The following is a 19,322-nucleotide window of genomic DNA, read 5'->3' on the forward strand; positions in this document are numbered from 1 at the left end:
CATGCTCAGCTGTGCTGGATGCTGCTAGGAACATCACAGGTTCCAAGCTATATTAATGAGGAAAACAATATGTAATGTCAATGTTTGCTACATGAAGTTAGCATGAAAACAAAGCCCACTCCAGAGAACAAATGAAATTTACTGGATTAGTTTCTTGTTCCAGCTCTCTTGATAAATAGCACTGAACTCAACACCACATTGATTAGTTGGTTCAAGACAAACACTGATCAGATTGCCTTGGCAAGTATATATAGCACTACAAAAGCACAATTATCCTTGTCTACTCAGAGTAGCAAGGATTCACCATACTTTCATTTCCCTTCCCTCTATCTTTCCCAGCCTAGACAGCTTGTCTGCACCATTTAAAAGCCCTACATTAAATGCTTTTCCTAAGACACACTCAAAGCCCTTGTTCTAAAGAAACAGAACCAAACAGTGCAAATGCTGCAGAGCCTCAGAAGGCCCTTGTGTTTCAGTGCAAGCTGACCCAGGTCATGGTTCTCTCCTCAACATTCAGTAGGGTTTTTTATCTTATCCACTACCTCAGATAGGCACCCAAGCACAACAGCCAGCTCTGGGTGAGAAACCGCCTTGGAAAACTACTCTGCAATAAACAGTCTCTCACGTCAAAGAACGAATGGGTGAGGAACCACTGAAGATGGGGGATTCTGCTAAGAGTCAGACTAAAAACCACAGTACTTGATCCTTTCTATGTGTTTGTCCTCTTTGCTTCTGATCATCTAAAAAGATATCAGAGAGAAAGGATGTTACACCACTTCACTCTGTGTTTTTACATGAAACAAACTTCGAGCAACTTGGTTTAGAAGTTTGTCTCCTTTAGACTTTTTCCTTTTTCTTTCTAAACGATGTACTTTTGCAGAGCCACAAATTCTGCAAGATCTTCAGAAAATTCTATTTTCAGTGATCTCAAGGTCTTTTTACCTCCTTGGATCTATCTTTTGTTTGAAGTGAATTATTGTTAAAATAAGAAAAATATGCTCTCATAACTCATTCTTTACCCAATTACTCAGCTTTGTTTTCCTTCCTTCTGCTGTATTACAAAGCAATCATCATCAAAACCTAATAGAACAGCATATGATACATAGAAAAATGCTGGTGGGTTTTTTCTTTTGTTTTGTTTTATTTTTTTAAATCTGATCAATAGCATTATAAAACTCTGTCAGGAGATGTAACTTTTCTGGCAGACACCACCACTGTGTTGGTCTACCAGAACTGCCACTTCACAGAGCAGCAGGAAGTCACCTCAGAGCTGCGTGTCTTCCCTTAATACCACACTGACCACATCCTCCTAACACTGCCATGTGTCTAAAATGTTCACAGACAACAGCTACCACCACTATCTGTATATAACACACAACATTTACCTTTAGCCTGAATTTCAGTTGTTATCCTTTATGAGAAAACATTACACTTGCAAAGTTCATTTTTCAGTCCCACACTTTATCTTGTTTTCTTTCAGAAAACGATGAAGTGTTGCTTACACATCAGGTTTTTTGGTAGGCGGTTAAAGGACTAAAAAGTATCATTTTAGTTATGTATTGAAGCAGATGAGAAGAATGCTGGTTTCTTGTTTAAATGCAAGCTATGACTCATCCTGAGCAGAGATAAACTGAGACACATACCCATTAAATAAAATTCTTCAGTGTGAGGATTAATGAGAGATAATAAGTATAAATTAACTTTAATCTTTTACAACAAACGAAGTCCCTTATATAAATGTCACTGCAATCTTTAAAAATGAAAAAAACCAAATCAAAGCCAGAAGAGTAGTCATTTAAATACTACAGCTAATGTCTGGTACCAAATCAAACAGCTCCTTAGCAGAACCAGTGGAGTGTTCTGGAGTGAAATATTTTCAAGCAGTAGACCTTAAAAATTTGCTTTAATATTTTAAAATACATTTTTAGGGGGTCTTCTGCATTGAAGGGATACACATTAAAACATCATCGGCTCTGCAATACTGAGCCCAAGCTAAATCACATATTCAAACAGGAGAAGAGGATTTTGTTTTACTAATATTATCTTGCTACTGCTTGAAACAAACTCTGTGTAATTGTTGAATGGGTTAAAGCAAAATTTAACTGAACATAAGAAGACTGCTGTTCACAGACAAAAAGGGAAAAAACCAGAGTCAGAGACCTAATAGTGGACAATTTTGAAAATTATAGTGTGTGTCAATAATAGAGATAACAGTGAGATTCAGAAGGAATAATCTCAAATAATAGGGAAAATGAGCACCTGTCAGCCACAAAGCCATTAGTATCAGGGCTTTTATATTTGCAACAGTTAAGTCTGGAGACACTGACAAACTTAACAACACACCAAATAAAACACGGAGCTGAGGAACACAGGAAGCAATCCCCCTCACTCAGAAAACACTGCTGTGGAGTTGGAAAAGAAATGCTTTCAGTATGAAACTTGCTGCCCAGATCATTGGTAATGAACACTGCAAACACAGCAAAGGCACTACAGCATCTAGCTGGGTTTGCAGATGTGAGTAGCTGATCAAGCTATAGCATCTGCATCAAGGGATAGACAATCCCAAACCAGGAACATCAGACTCCTGACCAAAGTTCCAGATATAGGAGTTTGCCTGTACAGGGCACCCAATGTGATCAAACGTGTGCCCTTCCCAGAAGGATGAAAACCAAAGGCTTGTAAAACCATGTCTGAGACAGACCTGGAATAAAAGTGCCCCGGAATGGGAAGCCCTGGAGGAAAGACCTTGCTGAGAAGGCTGATGGTTAGGAATCTTCAGCCTGGAGCAGGTGAGGACTAAGGAGAATAACAGACAAAAGGAAAGGAAGAGAGAGATATTTATACCAACTGAAAATGGAAAGACAAATTCTGCAGCAATCAAACACCTTGTCAATATTCAGGAAAAGGTGGCATAAGGAGAATCTCAAATAATAACACTCCTCTGACGAGTAACACTTCTTGACATGCTAGTCAATAGTCAATCCTTTTGGTATCCCCACCTCAGATAATATTACTGTCCTCAGTTAAAGACAGAGAATCAAGGCAGAAACTTCCTCAACTCACACAGACAACTGGTACCCAGCACATCCCAACCCCATCAGTGCACAGTGTCATTTAGCTGGACAGTAAGTATGTAACACTGGCTGCTAAGATCTCACCCACACAGAATTTGAAGTTTTGCCACCTGCCCTCAGGCTAGAAGAAGATGATCACATATCCATGCAAACTTGGCCAATGTGATAGGACCAGGCTAGTACAGGGAAAGATGGAGACAGCTCTGCTCTAAAGCTGTACTGACTGCATGCAGCATTTGCAGTAACAATTAGATATGCAAATAAGCACATTGAAGATTAGTGACGGTTTCCTGTTGTCATGGAGAAAATAGCACCTTCAGTTCTGGGTCAGACCCAAGGACTGCATTTTCCTTCCCTCACTGCTAAACAGAACCGGAGAGAGCATTGGAAAACCCAGGAACCAACACTCCCCAACACAGCTCAACCTGAAACTGGAGAGGCTGAAGCTCAGGGAGCAACATAACCAAATAAAAACCCCTCCCTGCATCAACCCAGAGAGACAAGACCATGGCAACTCTGTAGATACTCAAAAATACCAGGAGGAAGAAGCACAGGCTGGAAGAAAACACCCACACCATCCAAAGGCCACGCTGCTTCTCAGCACTGCTACTGCTAGGGGGAGGCAGATGTGGGGGAAACTGAGGGCAACACAATTCACGAGGTACTCAGCTCCAATTCCTTTGAAGGCACATGGGAAGATCTTCTCTGAATGCAAATACACACTTGGCTCAAAGCCTCTGTGTGTCTTTGGCCATCCTCACAGTCCTCCCATCCCTTGTAAAATGATGGCTGCTAAGAGAAGAGGAGGCAATCAACCTATTCAGACTCAGCTTTCCTTCTGCCCTGGGGGTTTCTTCATAAGAGCAGCTGGACAGAGAACCGCCTTTGTTACAGCAGCCACAAAAAACACAGACACCCAACTCTCAGCCCCCCTAAAATCTCACAGAAGAGCCAAGATAAATTTATAATGGAAACCCTGACACAACCTTAACTATAGCATCCTGAATGGAAGGCGATAATCTGATCTGTGTGTGAACTAGCTCCCCTTGTCTCAGTGGTATTTATCTTACTTTAACTCCTGTTACAAAAGGGTTGAGTCATTTAGGAGAGCCAGCCAAGTACCAAAACTGCAGGGCTTGCTAAAACGTCAGATTCAAGGATAAACAGGCGCAACCCTAGAACAGGTTAGAAGAGTCTCTGCAGGAGCGCCGGCAGCCAGACCTCGGAGCCTCTGGACAATGGCATTTTCTTCTGTGCTACAGAGACTATCACAGCCCAGGGCAGGGGTGGGGGGAGAGGGTGCAGAGCACAGGGCTCTGCCCTTCTCTTCATGGTAACACATAGTACCCAGCGCCCAAGAAACCTGATCCCGTAGCAACCTCATGTATGGAAAGTGCCCCAATCAGATTTCACTGTGTCAGGAGAAGAACAGTATTTACTCTGCATACAGATTAGTCACAAAACTGGGTCACTTCTTGCCTTTTCAGAGAGAGAGAAAAAGCCAACCAAAAACAAGGCTTCTTTTTCAGATCTTTTTGTGTCTTCCCCCCAACTTTTAAAACTCCATGTTGCAGTGTGGTCACTCACAGCTGTCTAAGCAGATCAAACAGCACCTGCATGGGTAAGGTCAAAGCACATTACACTTACCAGGCTACATTTTTTTAGAATTCAGCTCATTAGCTACTTACCGGTTCTTTTCTAGTTCATTGTGCGTAGACCTGGAAGATAAAAAAAAAATTTAGATTAGGCACCTTTGACCTCTGAGCAGCAGAGGTTAACTGCTGCAAGCTGCACACATCCCCACTGGCACATCACAGTGCAAAGCCAACCAACTACATACATTAAAATCTATAACCTCATCCTCCTTGCTGACAAGATGTTTCTTCCCTCCAGTGCAAAAGCTGGTACCCTTACTGCCAAAGAAAATGTTCCCTAGAGACTTAAATGCACACAAAATCCCAAAGAGAGGCAATGATTAGAACAAGACTCCTGGCACTGTCACCAACTCAGTACAGGACTGAAGTTTTTCTTTGTGCTTTAGTTTCTTCATTCACCCTATAAAAATATCGATATCATCTGTTAATACGGGAGCTCATGGAGTATTAATTTGTGCATCAAAGACATGGGAACCTTCCTTCCAGCAGAACTGGCTCTGTAGGGAGAGCCCCTGGAACCCTTCAGCCATCACATGCCAGATTTAGCCAATTTAGCACAAGCAGACATGGCCAGCATTTGGGCACAAAATGGGATGGTCAGTACTGCCACATTTGCAAACATCACTGGCACTGCGTAGCACATTTAGGATGCCTGGAAACCCCCTGGGGATGGGAACAGCACTGCCACAACACCAGCATGCAGTGACAACCCATCAAGTGACACTGTGACACTCGACAAAGGAGAGGGCTTTGTCTTTATACCTGCCCACCATGCCAAACACACTGCCAGCATTCCCTAATTTAGAGCTTTGCAGCTTGAAAATGAAACCAACTAGAAACAAAAGGGAAACAGGCAAGTTCATTCTTCTTGCCTCTGTGATGATAGAATGAGTGGCAAAAAAAGTTTAAATCCATTCAGGATTTCTAACCTAACCTAGGTAAGGTAGTTGAGGATTATTTAATAGGATAGCCATTTGTCCAACATTTCGCTTTAACAGAAGGTCACCTTAAAATAAGAGTAAAAAGAACCCAAGAGCTTAATAAAAAGGATCTATTTTCTCTAATTTGGCATCACATTTCTTCCGGAGCTCTGAGAAGATTATCCTCTATCCCCCATCTGGAGAATCCCCCAGAGAATTCTACAATTAGGGAACTGAATGGAGGATGTGCTCCAAGGGAAACCCTGTCATAATTAAATGCTTCTCCAAAAAAAGGAAGGAGGAGTGCCTAACAGGTGTTAGAACCTCATTGAAAATCATGAATAAACTGTGGATGTCTGCAAAAAACAAAGTAAGTTAGTCTTAGCTGACCATGGCTGAGAGCAGAGGAAAAACAGAATGTTACCATATACCTGTGCAAGCCACCCTGCTCAGCAGGACATGGGGTACCCTAAAGGCAAGGCACACTACAGTCAAACACTTCATGTTGAGAAAACTCCTGAACTCCCTCCCAAAAGTAGTGGATGCCTTCATTCTGCTTCCCAGAAATCAGAAACATGAACATAATATTTAGTCCACAAAATCTCACAAATCAAACCCACATTCCTCTCCCTCCCCCATCTCCCCCCCCCCTCCCCCCCAAGACTAAACCAGCAAAATCCATTTGTCTTGGCAACTTGAACCCAAATGAACCCATCAGGACCGAGCTGAGGCCTTTTAGAACCACTGCCCATATGTAGTTTGAAACATGCTTATTGTTCTTTTTTACTGTATGTTCCTGCAGGAGACTGTGCACTCTTCTTGGCTATGACATTAGCAGTTATAAGGCCAAAGATATGCAATGGCTTGAATTCCTGTATTATATTGAGCCAATTACCAAGGCCAGCACTGAGAGAACAAAGTTTGGCCCACTGCTGTGAACAAAATTAAAACAGCAGGTTCTCCTTACTCCTCTCACACAGGGGACTCTTTATTACCTATCTGCCTTCTGATGAACAAGACAACTGAGAGAGGTCACAGGCTTTTCACCAAGTCAGGAAATATTTACTGTGACTTTTAACTACGTCTGTGCAAGGAAAAAAATAAACAATCCCCCAACACCTTCCCGCTGAAGCTGAATGCAAACGAAAGAATCTCAGCAGCATTGAATGAATCCTACAGGGGGACTTCTTCTCTTACCTGCCTATATTTTGCTTACAGGAGCTCATGGAGTATTAATTTGTGCATCAAAGACATGGGAACCTTCCTTCCAGCAGAACTGGCTCTGTAGAGAGAGCCCCTGGAACCCTTCAGCCATCACATGAAAGGTTTAGCCAATTTAGCAGAAGCAGACGTGGCCAGCATTTGGGCACAAGATGGGATCGTTAGTACTGCCATGGTCAGTACTTTGCTTAACTGGGGACCATTTGGGTAAGTTTTAATTTTTTATTTCACCCAAATTTAGGAAAAAAGCCCAGCACTGCTGCCCACTATCACCATTCACTAACTCATCTTTTCTGTGACAGTTTCCTTTTGCTTAGACAACACATAAAGGGGGAAAAAACCCTGTCTCTTCTGTTCAGTATTCATTTAATTTTCTATAGCTCCTAATCTAAAGATTACTTTTTACCTCTCATCTTTGGGCTGCAGGTGTTACTAAAATTTATTTGGAGTTAAATAAGGACAGTGCTGCCAGTGAAGTGGAAAAAAGTGGAGGAACTTCTACTGATACAACTCAGAAAAAGAAGTGTTTTAAACAGGTACAGAAACAAAGGTAACTGGATCTCTTTAAGTGAGCTGGTCTTATCATCAACTGAGAACTCAGAGACTATCAGCAGACTGAAATCAAGGCCTCATCTTTCTGCACCATCACCAGCTTTTTTGGTGGGTACAGGATGAACACTACAGCTCAAAGCTACGACCAGAACTCGGGGAACACTCTGGCTGTACAACAGCAAGTAAGCAGCACGCTCAGTGTCACACTGCTGTGCTGCTGCTGACAGTCAGCCACAGCCTGTGTCACCCAGTGAAACAAGGACACTGCTGTTGAGCACACACCACGAACCAGGGGAATTCACATCCCTGCTGTCAGGTGGACAGGGGAAGCAGAACCTGCAAAGCTGAAACCAGAGCCAGGCGGGTATGGACGCATTCAGAGGGGAAAACAAAAGACCAAGCACATGTACTGGCACTGCTCAAAACGTCAGCTGCAATTTAAAAGTAGCTCAAGCACAAACCGTCTGCAGGGTCCTCATTTAAAAGTCACGTTTCTATAGCAGTCAGCTCTTCAACAATCAATTTAAAACACCCAAACTGATAACTACTCCTAAAAACTGAAGAAATGTTATTAAGGAGGAGGATCCTGCTCACTGCATTTTGGAAACAGCTTGGAAAAAGATCCAGAATGAGTTTCAGAAGCTTAAGATAAAGGAACCAAGCAAACAACAACAAAAACAGCAGAGCAGTCTCTGTCAAGATTTTAAGCAACAAAAAGTTGAAAGAGGACAAACTCAGGTTAAGCCAATTTACCCCAGCTACCTGAAACTGCATACAAAATAGGGAGAAAGAGGGAAGCAGCAATTGTCAGGCATTCTAACTTAAGGTCAAATGCAACAACCTTTTTGTGCCAGTTGTAGTTGATACTGCCTGCAACCTTGCTATCCAATGCAGTAACAAGGCGTTGCTGAAACACTAAGCTACACTGAAGTCTCCCAGTAAATGAGAATCTGCAAGCAATTTGCTACTTTACCCCATTTCCTTTATTTAAAAGAAAATATCTTTTCTTTTATTAAATTTAATTTTTTATCTTTGACCATGGCAGAGGCAGCCAAACTCTGCCCAAGCACAGGTAAGGCAGCACAACTAACTGCATCAGAAAGGAACAAGCTTTAAAGAGCTCTGAATTCATTTGTCATTGGGGTTTCTACTGTAATTAAAATCACAAAGCTGCCATGTGACATTAAACATAGCTGACCTTTCTGGTTTACACATTTATTATTGATAAATGGGCCAATACATGCATTTGCAGAACATCTGCATTTCAGTTTGGGTTCTCAGTGAGGTAACTATTTTCTATTGAGGAGAACACAGTCCTCAAGAGCCCTTGTCCTACATAATACACAGATGGCATTCAGACCCATTGATCCTGTCATCTCTCTTGAACCTGATCATCTTCCTGCCTGTATTTGGCATCAGCTCCTGGCTCCAGAGGAGTCCAGGACTCCAAGAGCTCCATCTGCACCACAACAGATATACTGTTGTCTCAGGAGGTGCTGCTGGCCATAAATAAGGGGTCTCTTCCAGTACATCCTTAATGCCTACATAGACCCAGTGCTTCTCCAAATCCACTCACCCCACTCAGCTTTATCAAGCCTTCAATAATGAAATAAATATCCCACCAGCATGTGAAAATTAGGGTACAGTTGTCTGAATCATGTTTAGCAAAACAAGAACGTTCATCTGCAGACCAGGCCAACTGCTTTCTGTCTTGCTTCACTCAGGTTCAGCTACTTCTCCTGCTTATGCATCATCACAACATATACAAGCTCATTCTTCTTCATTTTACAGACCCTTCCCACCTTCTGGCTCTGCTGACACCCATTCACTGGGCCACTAAATTCCCCTGCAGGAAATGCCTTCTTCCATTCCCCAAGCCAAGAATAAGCAACTCTTCTGAAACCAGTGAACTACATTACTGTTCTCTTTTATGCAACTTTGGTCCCCAAAAATGACAAAATAAAATCATGGAAAAGAAGGGTGATCAACAGGTTTTTTACATTTTAAATCCATCTGTGTCCACAAAACAGAATGTACTGGCTGAAGACCCCAGTGTTTTGCCAGGGTTCCAAGTGGATCAACACCATAGCAGCCAATGAAGCCAGTGCAGAAGCCAGCCTGAGAAGGCCACAAAGAACCTTCACCAGCAGCAGCACGTGAGGCTTCCAGCCCAATGGCAAGTCAAATGCAGGCTGCACCAGAGTTAACTCTTCCTGTCCAGATGGAGATGGCCAACAGCTCTTTCTAAGGGAGTTGTGAACCCACCTCAGCTCTAGGAGGCCCAGAAGTCTGGCCCTCAGAGAGCTTCAGGGGAGCCTTGGGAGCACAGCAACTTCTGGTACTCAGCCCTGCCATGAGCTCCTACAGTGGAGAGGGGCAAGATGCAGCTGAACAGAAGATGGCACAGCCAGAGCAGGAATCCTTCTGCTGCCATCCTTATGCCCGTTGCAAGTAGCAGCCTCAAGTCTAACAAGAGCATCACCTCAGCCTTGCAGATCAGCAAACCTAACAACATGTTTCCTTCCAAGCAATACCAGAGACAAAAATTATCTTAAGCCATTACTACCTCAGGACCCCCTACAGTGCCTGGCCTTGAGGCCCAGAGTAAATTCTGCTCCACGAGGAGCTGAGGTGAGGGGATAGAACAGACCGTTTCACCTTCTCACTGACGTCAATGGAGATGCACCAGATTAACGTGGCCCCAAACTCTGGCTAGTTTTTCTGTCGCTCTTAGACGGACATGGTATCAGATTCCTCCTAAGGCTCTGATCAAAGCTGTTTTCCCAGGATCAAGCCAGACCCTTTCCAAAGTTCACATTCTCTGTCTCCAACAGAGAAGGGAACGCAGCCGTACTGGCATCTGTTCATGTTTGTTCATCTTTGGAAAAGGAGAAATGGCCCCACAGTCTGCCTTCAGCTCAAAGAGCGGAAGAGAGCTCTTCCACGTGGTTCATAACTGTAGAAAGTCACCTACCCCTGGGTTTCTACACAGTATTGGGAAAGTCTCCTGCAAGACTCAGTCAAAACAACTTTTAGAAGTATACTGCATAGTTCCTTTCAAGAAGTAAATATATTTAAAGTCACCTACCATATTTACACAGCCTCTCTCAATTTGATACCTGCTCCCCCATAACCATTATTTCTGTCTGTAACATTTCCAAATTAAGTCTTCCATAATACTTTTTATCCAAGGGGACAACCCCAGCACTCAGAAATTATAAGTAATTTTCCCAACGTCACACAAGAAACCTGTGGCAGACCAGAGTACTTAACTGAGGTTCTCTGAACCCCAGGATAAGATAGTTGCTCTCAGGCACCCCAGACACAGCTAACATGAACTCTCATGCCATCTGACTCTTGGGTCAAATACCCCCAAAAAAACACATAACCATTGTGATGTGTAAGTGGCAAAGTGAGAAAAAATCCCACAACCAACAACAACCCAAACTTAAGCCAGTCTTGATGTCTTGCCCACTGTCTGCCAAGTGGGCTAATCTGACTCTCAAACATCTCTGTACAAAGTGCCAGAGAACAATCTAAAATGGGAGCCAGTAGCAAAGCAGTATTAACTTACTGATAAAATGCAACCAACAGACGTATCAGACATAACGCTCAGCTGGGGAAACAACATTGTTCTCTTGCTGCATGTTCTGCTTTTTCAGCACATGGGAGAAAAGAGCAGGAAGACAGCTCCTCCTTGCTGAGCACCAGAAGTCTATCCCAGTTCCAGAGCTGAGCTTCCCCAAACCAGACTAACATCCTAATACGCAGCACAAGGTGGCACTCTGCAGGGAAAGGTTTTCCAAGCCAGAGCAGGAATGTTGTTTGCATGCAATGCTGCGGTCTGGGGCCAGCAAAGAAGTCCCCAGCTGACTTCCCTCCCCACTGTGCAGGCTGGGAGCAAGTGTGCTGGTGTGGGCTTTTTCCTGCACCACCTGAGACCCTACATGTTCATCCTAGCCCCAAATGCCAGGGGAAAACTGTCCTCATGCAGGGCTCTGCACGGCCAAGAGGAACTGGGTTTGCTGAACAAGCAGCTATTCAATATTTTGTTTTCTCTTCATTGTTCAACGCATGGCCTCAAGCCAAGCCCTGCTCTGAATACAGAACTGGTGCTTTCCTTACAGGCTTTTCGACAGGCCCACCGAGAGCAGTGGCTGGGCAGTTCACGAGCACATTTATTGTCATGCTTCATCACTTTCCAAACTGGAAGCTAGGAAACAGAGAAATCAGAATTGCATCTTCATGTCCCTCTGAGCACTTCCATGAACCCTAAAGGACCTGGTTTTCTGGGCCACTTCACATGTTCTGAGCACAAGTTCTGCGGGTGCCCCCTCTGGCTGTGCACCACCAGCATTTCCACAGTCCAGATCCCAGGTTTGTATCTTGGAAAAGATCAGTGTGAGGAATAGACAATTTGGGGTCTCCCATAACAAGCTGGCCTGAAAGGGGTTTCCTGACTGGACACTGGGCAGCTGACAGCAGCCAAGAGTGAAGCCAAGTTCTCCAAAGTGGTATTCATTGTTCCATTTGTCTGCCTTCTAACTTCTGCCACAAGCGAGCAAAAGTCCTACAGAAACCACTTCCTTCTCTTCCCAACCCACAGTTAACCACGTCAAAAGGGGCTGGTACACACAGATCAGAGACAAAGGCTGATGTATGTTCACTTGGTGAAGTACTTTAGCCATTTCAGTAGAGAAACCCTAGTCCATCCCCTTTAATCTTGCAGCAGATGACATTTTCTACAACAATTTAGAACTTGGACAATTCAGGTAGATTCTCACATGTCAGGAAAAAGAATATTTTTGCCTTTGCCAAGGCAAGATTCCTCTATTTGATCCATGATGCAAGGGAGTTTGAGCTTCTTGTAAACAGATTCTTGCCTTCTTTTTAATACATTGACAAAACTGTGTATTTCATGACCTGCTGAAGAAAAATGTCACTGTGGCACTTCCAAGGTTGCCCATGAACAAGGAAGAGCATGACAAAGAATCAGACAGAAAAATACAAACACTTCTCTATGTGGTCCCAGGATATGTGATTCCAGCAGGATATGTGAGTCTCACTACATGGTCAGGGACTTGGCCCCTTCCAAGGCCACATCAGAACCAGTATCCCAGTTGCTGGTACCTGCATTGCAGTGCTTCACAGAAAAAAAAATAAAGACACAGGAGGCAAATTTCAAATCTACCTCGAAAACTTAGAAGCTTAAGTCTCATTTTCTTTCAAGCAGCTAAAAGCTCCAAAACATCTATACTGCTTCCAGAAAACAGGATTAGAAAAGTGTGCATTACCCCAATGTACAGATGGTGGGAGCCATATAATGTGCAGATGGTAGGACCCATGTAGGTCATCTGACGTGCCCAGATCATGCAGCCTTTCGGCAGCAGACTGAGGAAAAGATCCAAGGGCCCAGCACGCCAGGCCCCTGCCCTAGACCATGCTTCTTCCCACACATAACATTACCCTTTTGAGGAAGACGGTCATTTCCAGAAATAGCCTAGGCAGTGTCCTCTGCAGTGCAGCAGTCTGTTTGGGGAACGTGTACTTCTCTGCAAACACGCATCTTCTGCCCTCAAGAAACTGCCTTCACATGCACTGAGGAAAACGAGGCTTTTTGAGTAAACACCACCTGACTGAACTGCACTTTGTTTGAAAAGAAACTGATGGCATTTGTATGGCTGTGGGCCAGGCCAGACTTCCTTCACTTCTATTTAGGCTTGTTAGTTATCGCTCATGTTACAACTATACTGCTGCAATACTGTGCCTGCACATGAAGGCAGGGGGAAATAAACTTTAAAACAGCAAAATACATTAACACCGCTGTTAGCTACACGGTGCACTAGGGAAACTGAGGCACAAAGGCTGTAAGAAAATCAGGAAGAGAACCCAGATATCCTTAGTCTGGGACTGTATTCTGTCAACAGGGACAGACTCATCCAGCATTTGGGAAATCCATGGAAAAGAAATGCTGAGAAAAATGGAAGAGCTTCGATTTCTTCTGTTCTTACAGTTCTGGCTCACAAGCAGCACCAACTAACATGAAGGCTGCAAGGTGGCTACCTCCCACAGCTCCCAGATGGCCAGGCTGCTTGTGAAGCAGTTCATGAACTGCTGCACTTTGTAGCCTCACTGTTAAAGGCAGACCAGAACCATAAGTGCCATGTTTCCTTACTATGCCTATATTCTGCTTTAGTGCTGCCCAGGCACCTGGGCAATGACCACTGGAGCAGCAGTCCCAACAGCAATCCCAATGTCATCTGTCCTTTCCCACAACTTCTTCCTTTTTGATGGTGTAACAGATGGTAGGAGATAAATGAGAAGCTTTCAGAAAATAATCGACTATTTTATGGAGAAGAACTTTGATCAAAACTGAATCAAAAAGAATTGCTCTCAGTCCACATGCCTGCCACAGACCATGCAGCAAAGCATAAACAAGTAATTAGGATAATACTGGAAATCATTTAAGGCTACTTCAAACTGGATTCATAAAGCAACAGAACTGAAGTGAAATCACTTTCATATCAGAGAATGAAAGGACTGAAAGTACAGTAGGGAACACAGAAAAGAGAGATGGGAACATATCCAGCAAGATGGAAAAAGCAGGCCTGTTCTCTCTGAGCTGATCAACAAGGCAGTGTCTCATAGAGAAGAGATCCAGGCAAAGGCCAGCCAAGTGCACAGCCCCAGAGACCCACAGCCTCTGATCAAGAGAGCCCAAAATAAGTCAACAAAAACAAATCCTATCTTTGTTGGTTCAAAGAAGGTAGGGAGTAAGAGCCAACACTCTCAGGAGGAGAACAGATAGCAGCCAGTCTTTGAATTTGGGCAGAAGTTTGTCAGGAGGGATCAGGAGATGACGAACAGCAGGAACTCCAACAAGCAAGACAATTAACTCAGCAGCAGGACATTGACCAGTCTGCTTGGGTCAGAAATAGAAATGGATTTGAAAGCTCAGTCAGGAGCAAGAAAGGAAAAACTCAGTCTTACCTACAAACAGAGGAGCAGATGGAAACAACACTACAGGTGACAACCAATTCACTGCCGAGCACAGCACCAGGTCAGGTTAAACAAAAGCATGAAGGATAAATCCCTGCATGTGTCTTGAATGAAGCATTACACAGAGAAGATATAAAAAGAGTACAAATGTGCTGAGATGGAAAAAAAAAAACAAAACAACTGACAAAGAAGGAATACAACTTAAACCAGAGAACTGCCTGTATACTGGAAAGAGAACTGCCTGCACAATAGAAAGAGAAAACAAGAGAATTGCAGGAACAGTTGACCAGGTTTGGCCCAGACATCCTCCCCACCATCCCAGACACCAAATTTCTCTGGGGGCTGGGTCTGACAAGCTTCACATTTCAAGAGACCCTGAGAACGTAAGAACCAAAATGTGAAGTTTCCTGCCATCATACCAGCGCTGTGATCAGTGATGCAAACTGGCGGATGGCAGCTGCAGCACAGCTCCAACTGGGTAGTGCTGCAACACCAACAGCATGAGCGCTGACTAACTCCCACTGCTGCAAAACAGCACACTCCTGTAGAGGATTTCCCCAAATCTGGGAGGACAAAGGGGTCATGAGCCTTCAGCCACACACAGTGACACTTCACAGCACACAGATGCTGCAGCAGAGAATTACAGCTCAGTTGCAGATAACATCAACAACTGGGCCTACTTCTAGTTTACACTAAGGCCTCTTTGCACAACTCAGATAGTCTAAAGAGAATACAAATTACATTTTACAACTACTGAAAGTACAAAGTATAAATTGAGCCTAGAACTGTGGGTTTCTGCACAGCCTCCCTGCCGCCCAGATATCCCTCTACACAGCTATATTGCTACTACACAGAGGAAAACAGGAACTGCAGCTCTACAGGATCTTCTTCCTTGGAGGGTTATAAAATAAACAAGGTGACAAAGCGGAACACAGTGGGTTCCCCCATGGAAATTGCTACATCAGCTCTTGCACTTTTGGAGGCCTCATTCCTCACCTGGGAGTGGGGTTTGTGCTTCTTAGGCCATTTGCTGGGTTCACCCCACTTTCTGTGTTTTCCCTGGAAATCTGCCAGGTGTACTGCAAAGCCAAGCACCACTGGGAGAACACAGTATACAAAACCTCACCTATATCAGGTACTTTTTTGTTTTCCAAATCGTGGCAGGATCTCATACAGTGTAGTGCTGGCAGGTTCAGAAACTCCAGCATCACTGGGAGTTGCTTATCTACCCTTGCAGATTGCACTGGGGCAAATTACATTGAACGGGCAGATGGGATGTGCTGAGGCTGAGCAGAATTATGTGAGTACAGTCCTACCTGCCAGCCCTCTCTGAGCACCTGTATGCCAGGACAACCCTACAAAGACAGTAGGATTTGATTATGGGGTGATTTGCCTCTTGTGCATGGACCATCAATCCAGTTTCCCAGCCTAACACTTACACTGTGATTAAGCTTTCTCAAAAAGAAGTCATACACATACCTGACAGTACTCAATACTGCTGGCCAGTCTCCCTCAACATCTCTATGAGAAAAGCCATCCTTAACAGCTCAGCTTTGTTCAGCTTCCCTTTCTTGAAAAATTACCCAGCATATTCAGGTATACCTTCTACTGGAAAGCAAGATCATGTCTCCAAGTACTTCAGACAAAGCTTCAACAGCAAGATGAAGCTCCCAGATACTAATCACACTGCCTGAACATTATCAAAATGAAGCATAACTCAAAGCATGGCACAGTAGATCTCACACATTCTCTGTTTTACACGTGTGGATTTGTACTCTGTGAAGCAAAGCCAGGTCCTGATCCACGAACAGAGTTTCACTACAAGGTACTACAAGGCTTGAGGCAGAAAGCAGCCTCTATCCCCCCCATATTACACAAGGGCCAGATTCTAACCCACCCACACACAGCAAATCAAAACTAAACTCCCACTAGCTGTGGAGTGGTGTGTGATCCAGTGCAAGAGGATTAAAAAAACTCTAAAATACTCATAAGCAAATAAACAAAGTATCATCCAGAAACAAGTAACAAGGGATAGAGACTAGGAAGCAGAAAAGCTGTGGACATGTGGGACATGAAGACAGGGGTAGGGGCTTTGTGCAGAAAAACAGATCAACAAGAGCTGACACAGCGATTTGCTCTTTCAGGAATTCCTTACACAAGACAGGCAAACCACTCAGGCACCTGCACATCCTCTCTCCCAATAAAATCATAATTACAGCACTGTCCTAACTCCAGAGCCTCTAGGAAGGACTGAAAATTGCCAGATACTCAGTCAGCAGCACGATGTGGAGGGTGGAAACCTCTTCTGACAGAAAAGATAATATATTAAAACTGTGCAATGTTCACCAACCCCCCTACTCCTCCCCTGCACAGTGAGGTACACAGCACTGCTGCTGCAGTAAATCAGCTTTCTTGTGCACCAGACACCCACGGCTGACTTGCAGATTCACCTGCAGCCACATCCTTTGAGCTTCTGCAGCCGTGTTTGTGAACTTGTGCCACTTGAAGCCATCACCTAAGGCACATGGAGTACCTAATGCACACCTACACACCCATCCCTCAGTCCTTGCTCTGGGACACTGTGAGCAAATCAAGCTTAAAGCCAGGAATATCTGAGGGTTTCAGCAGTACAGTCCCATATTGACCCTCTAGATAGAGTTTCAAAGGATATGAAAGCGAAGGCCTATAGAGAAGATTCAGCAGAAAACCAAGTGATGGGATTTAGAAGTGGAAAGAAAGTTTCATGTGGGCAGACCAGAGTGCAAGGACAGAGAAAATGATGAGCTGAACCAGTAGAACAGCCAGAAGGGCAAAGAAACCTAGACACCCAGATTTCCACGATAATGTCCAAAATCCCTTACCATACTCATCATATCTACTGACTCCAAGCTCTGCAAGCAACCTGCTACCAGACTGCAGGTGTCTGAAAGGCCCTTGGGAAGCGGCCCCAGACACAAGGGAGGATAATGGGAAGAGAGGAAAATAAAAGGAAAAAGAAACTGGACAGAGATCAAACCCTCCCCCATGGAACTGAGCAACAGAATCTTTGAGAGCCCTTAACAACATGGGCCTCCTGGGAGAGCTGAGGGCTCCCAGGGCTGCTGGGAGGATGCTTGCTATTTGCCCAGGATTAGACAAAAAAACAACAGGTTTTCTGCATGCCTGAGAGCCTAAATAAAAACAAAACACAAATGACAATCTAATATTGTAACATAATTTCGGATTTCGTTATAAATCTTAACTTCATTAAACTGACGGTATTATTGGGGCAAAAATAATTTAGCAACCCTACTGCTTATTTTATTTCCTGCTGACACAATGATTTAAATTGATTAAAAACTCTTCTCAATTATTTTCCAAAATGTATAAATATCAAGCCAGGCTAATCCTAACTAACTATAATGAACCTTTCAAATACTTGGGTCTATTAGAACTGCACATGTAGGGTCCATGAGAGCAGCTTCCAGTGATATTGAGTGCAAGTTAATTACCCACAGAACTGGACTCCCAGCACAGACTATTTCACTTCTCTAGTAAGTTATTTGAACTCAGGTTCTGCCCCAGAAACATCTTCTGAAGAAAGTAACATTAAATAAGTGATGCTACATGCTGTAACAAACCTCTGTTCATTTTTCATCCCATTCCAAAAACCAGAAGATACTTTTCTCAAGAGCAAATTTAAGGAGGCAATCTTCAATTCAAATGTAACATGTTGGCTAACTTAGGTTTTTAATTTAGTTGGGTTTTTGCTTCTCTATATGTGTTAAGTAGGATTTGTTAAAAAAACCAAAACGTTCCCTTGTCTATTATAAACACCAGGTAAGAATGACTCTGATTCTCCACTTATTTTCTGCAGGTGTATAATCTTCCATACCAAAATATCCCCAACTAAAGCGAAACTGTATTTTTAAACACATTTATGTGTTTAAAACTCAAGACTCAAGAGGTCTTTCAAATATCTACACAAAACACTGCATGTTCATGTAGATAATGATTGCAGAGGAAAGCCCTCTGCAGCAATCTCCATGTGTTGGTTGCACAATGGAGACAAGCAGAGGAAAAGAGAACCTGACACACAACATCCTTCTTTAAAATTGCATCACATGAATTAGAAATCATGAAGCAATGTTTTCCCCTCCTACCTGCACACCCCTATTTGGGGTAGGAAAGAATTATTTTGCTAAGCCTATGAGACCACCATAGTTCTGTAAGAATAATTTTTGCACCACCATTGCCAATCAGAATTGGGCTGTCTCCTCCTCAGAACTTTCTGGGTGTTTGTGCAGTGACAGCACAGAGCCAGTTTGGAGGAAATAGCTGTCAAGTCTGGGCTGCAAATGCTGAAGGGGAATACCTGGACTTAAACCATGAATCAAACAAGCAACCAGGCTTTGTAAATACCCTGCACCACAAAATCATGGATTATTTGGTTCAATAAGGACCATCAATAATGTACACGTGCCTATTTGTAAAAGTGTATAAATAAAAAAGAGGAAAACATTGTCACTTTCCGAAGGTTGCTCGAGAGACATTTTTACAGGAGGCTGTTAAATTACAAGATCTGCATGAGATCTAAATGCATAATTTCTCTACACTAATGAAACATTTTGAGACAAAAGCAATCTGTGAAAATCTCTTGTCCACACGTGAAATGTAAGTTTTGTTCCTCATCAAGGACTTGATATTTAATTCAAAGTCCATTCCAACTCCACTAGACAGAACTTACTGAATTGCCCCTTTGATTTTAACAGGAAGAGATGATACAGAGCCTTCCTTAAACAAGGCTGATGCTATACTCAGCATCACACAAAAGACACTGCAGTGAATTTGGAGGCACCCTAAACTTCACAGTTGTCACTTCCCGGCACTTCAGCCATCTGGAAGGCCTGCCATCTCCTACA

General features: G+C 43.5%; 1 protein-coding gene across 2 annotated transcripts in view; it reads right to left on the minus strand.

Annotated features, from left to right (window-relative positions):
- MXI1 (MAX interactor 1, dimerization protein) overlaps positions 1 to 19,322 on the minus strand; it is a 56,016-nt gene that overhangs the window by 23,944 nt on the left and 12,750 nt on the right. For both annotated transcript variants that reach the window (XM_066323603.1, XM_066323604.1), the window contains exon 3: positions 4,763 to 4,792. In XM_066323603.1, the coding sequence (XP_066179700.1) occupies positions 4,763 to 4,792 (30 nt within the window). The remainder of the gene's footprint in view (positions 1 to 4,762; positions 4,793 to 19,322) is intronic.

This window comes from Sylvia atricapilla, chromosome 8, assembly GCF_009819655.1.
Source record: "Sylvia atricapilla isolate bSylAtr1 chromosome 8, bSylAtr1.pri, whole genome shotgun sequence".
Lineage (NCBI taxonomy): Eukaryota > Metazoa > Chordata > Aves > Passeriformes > Sylviidae > Sylvia > Sylvia atricapilla.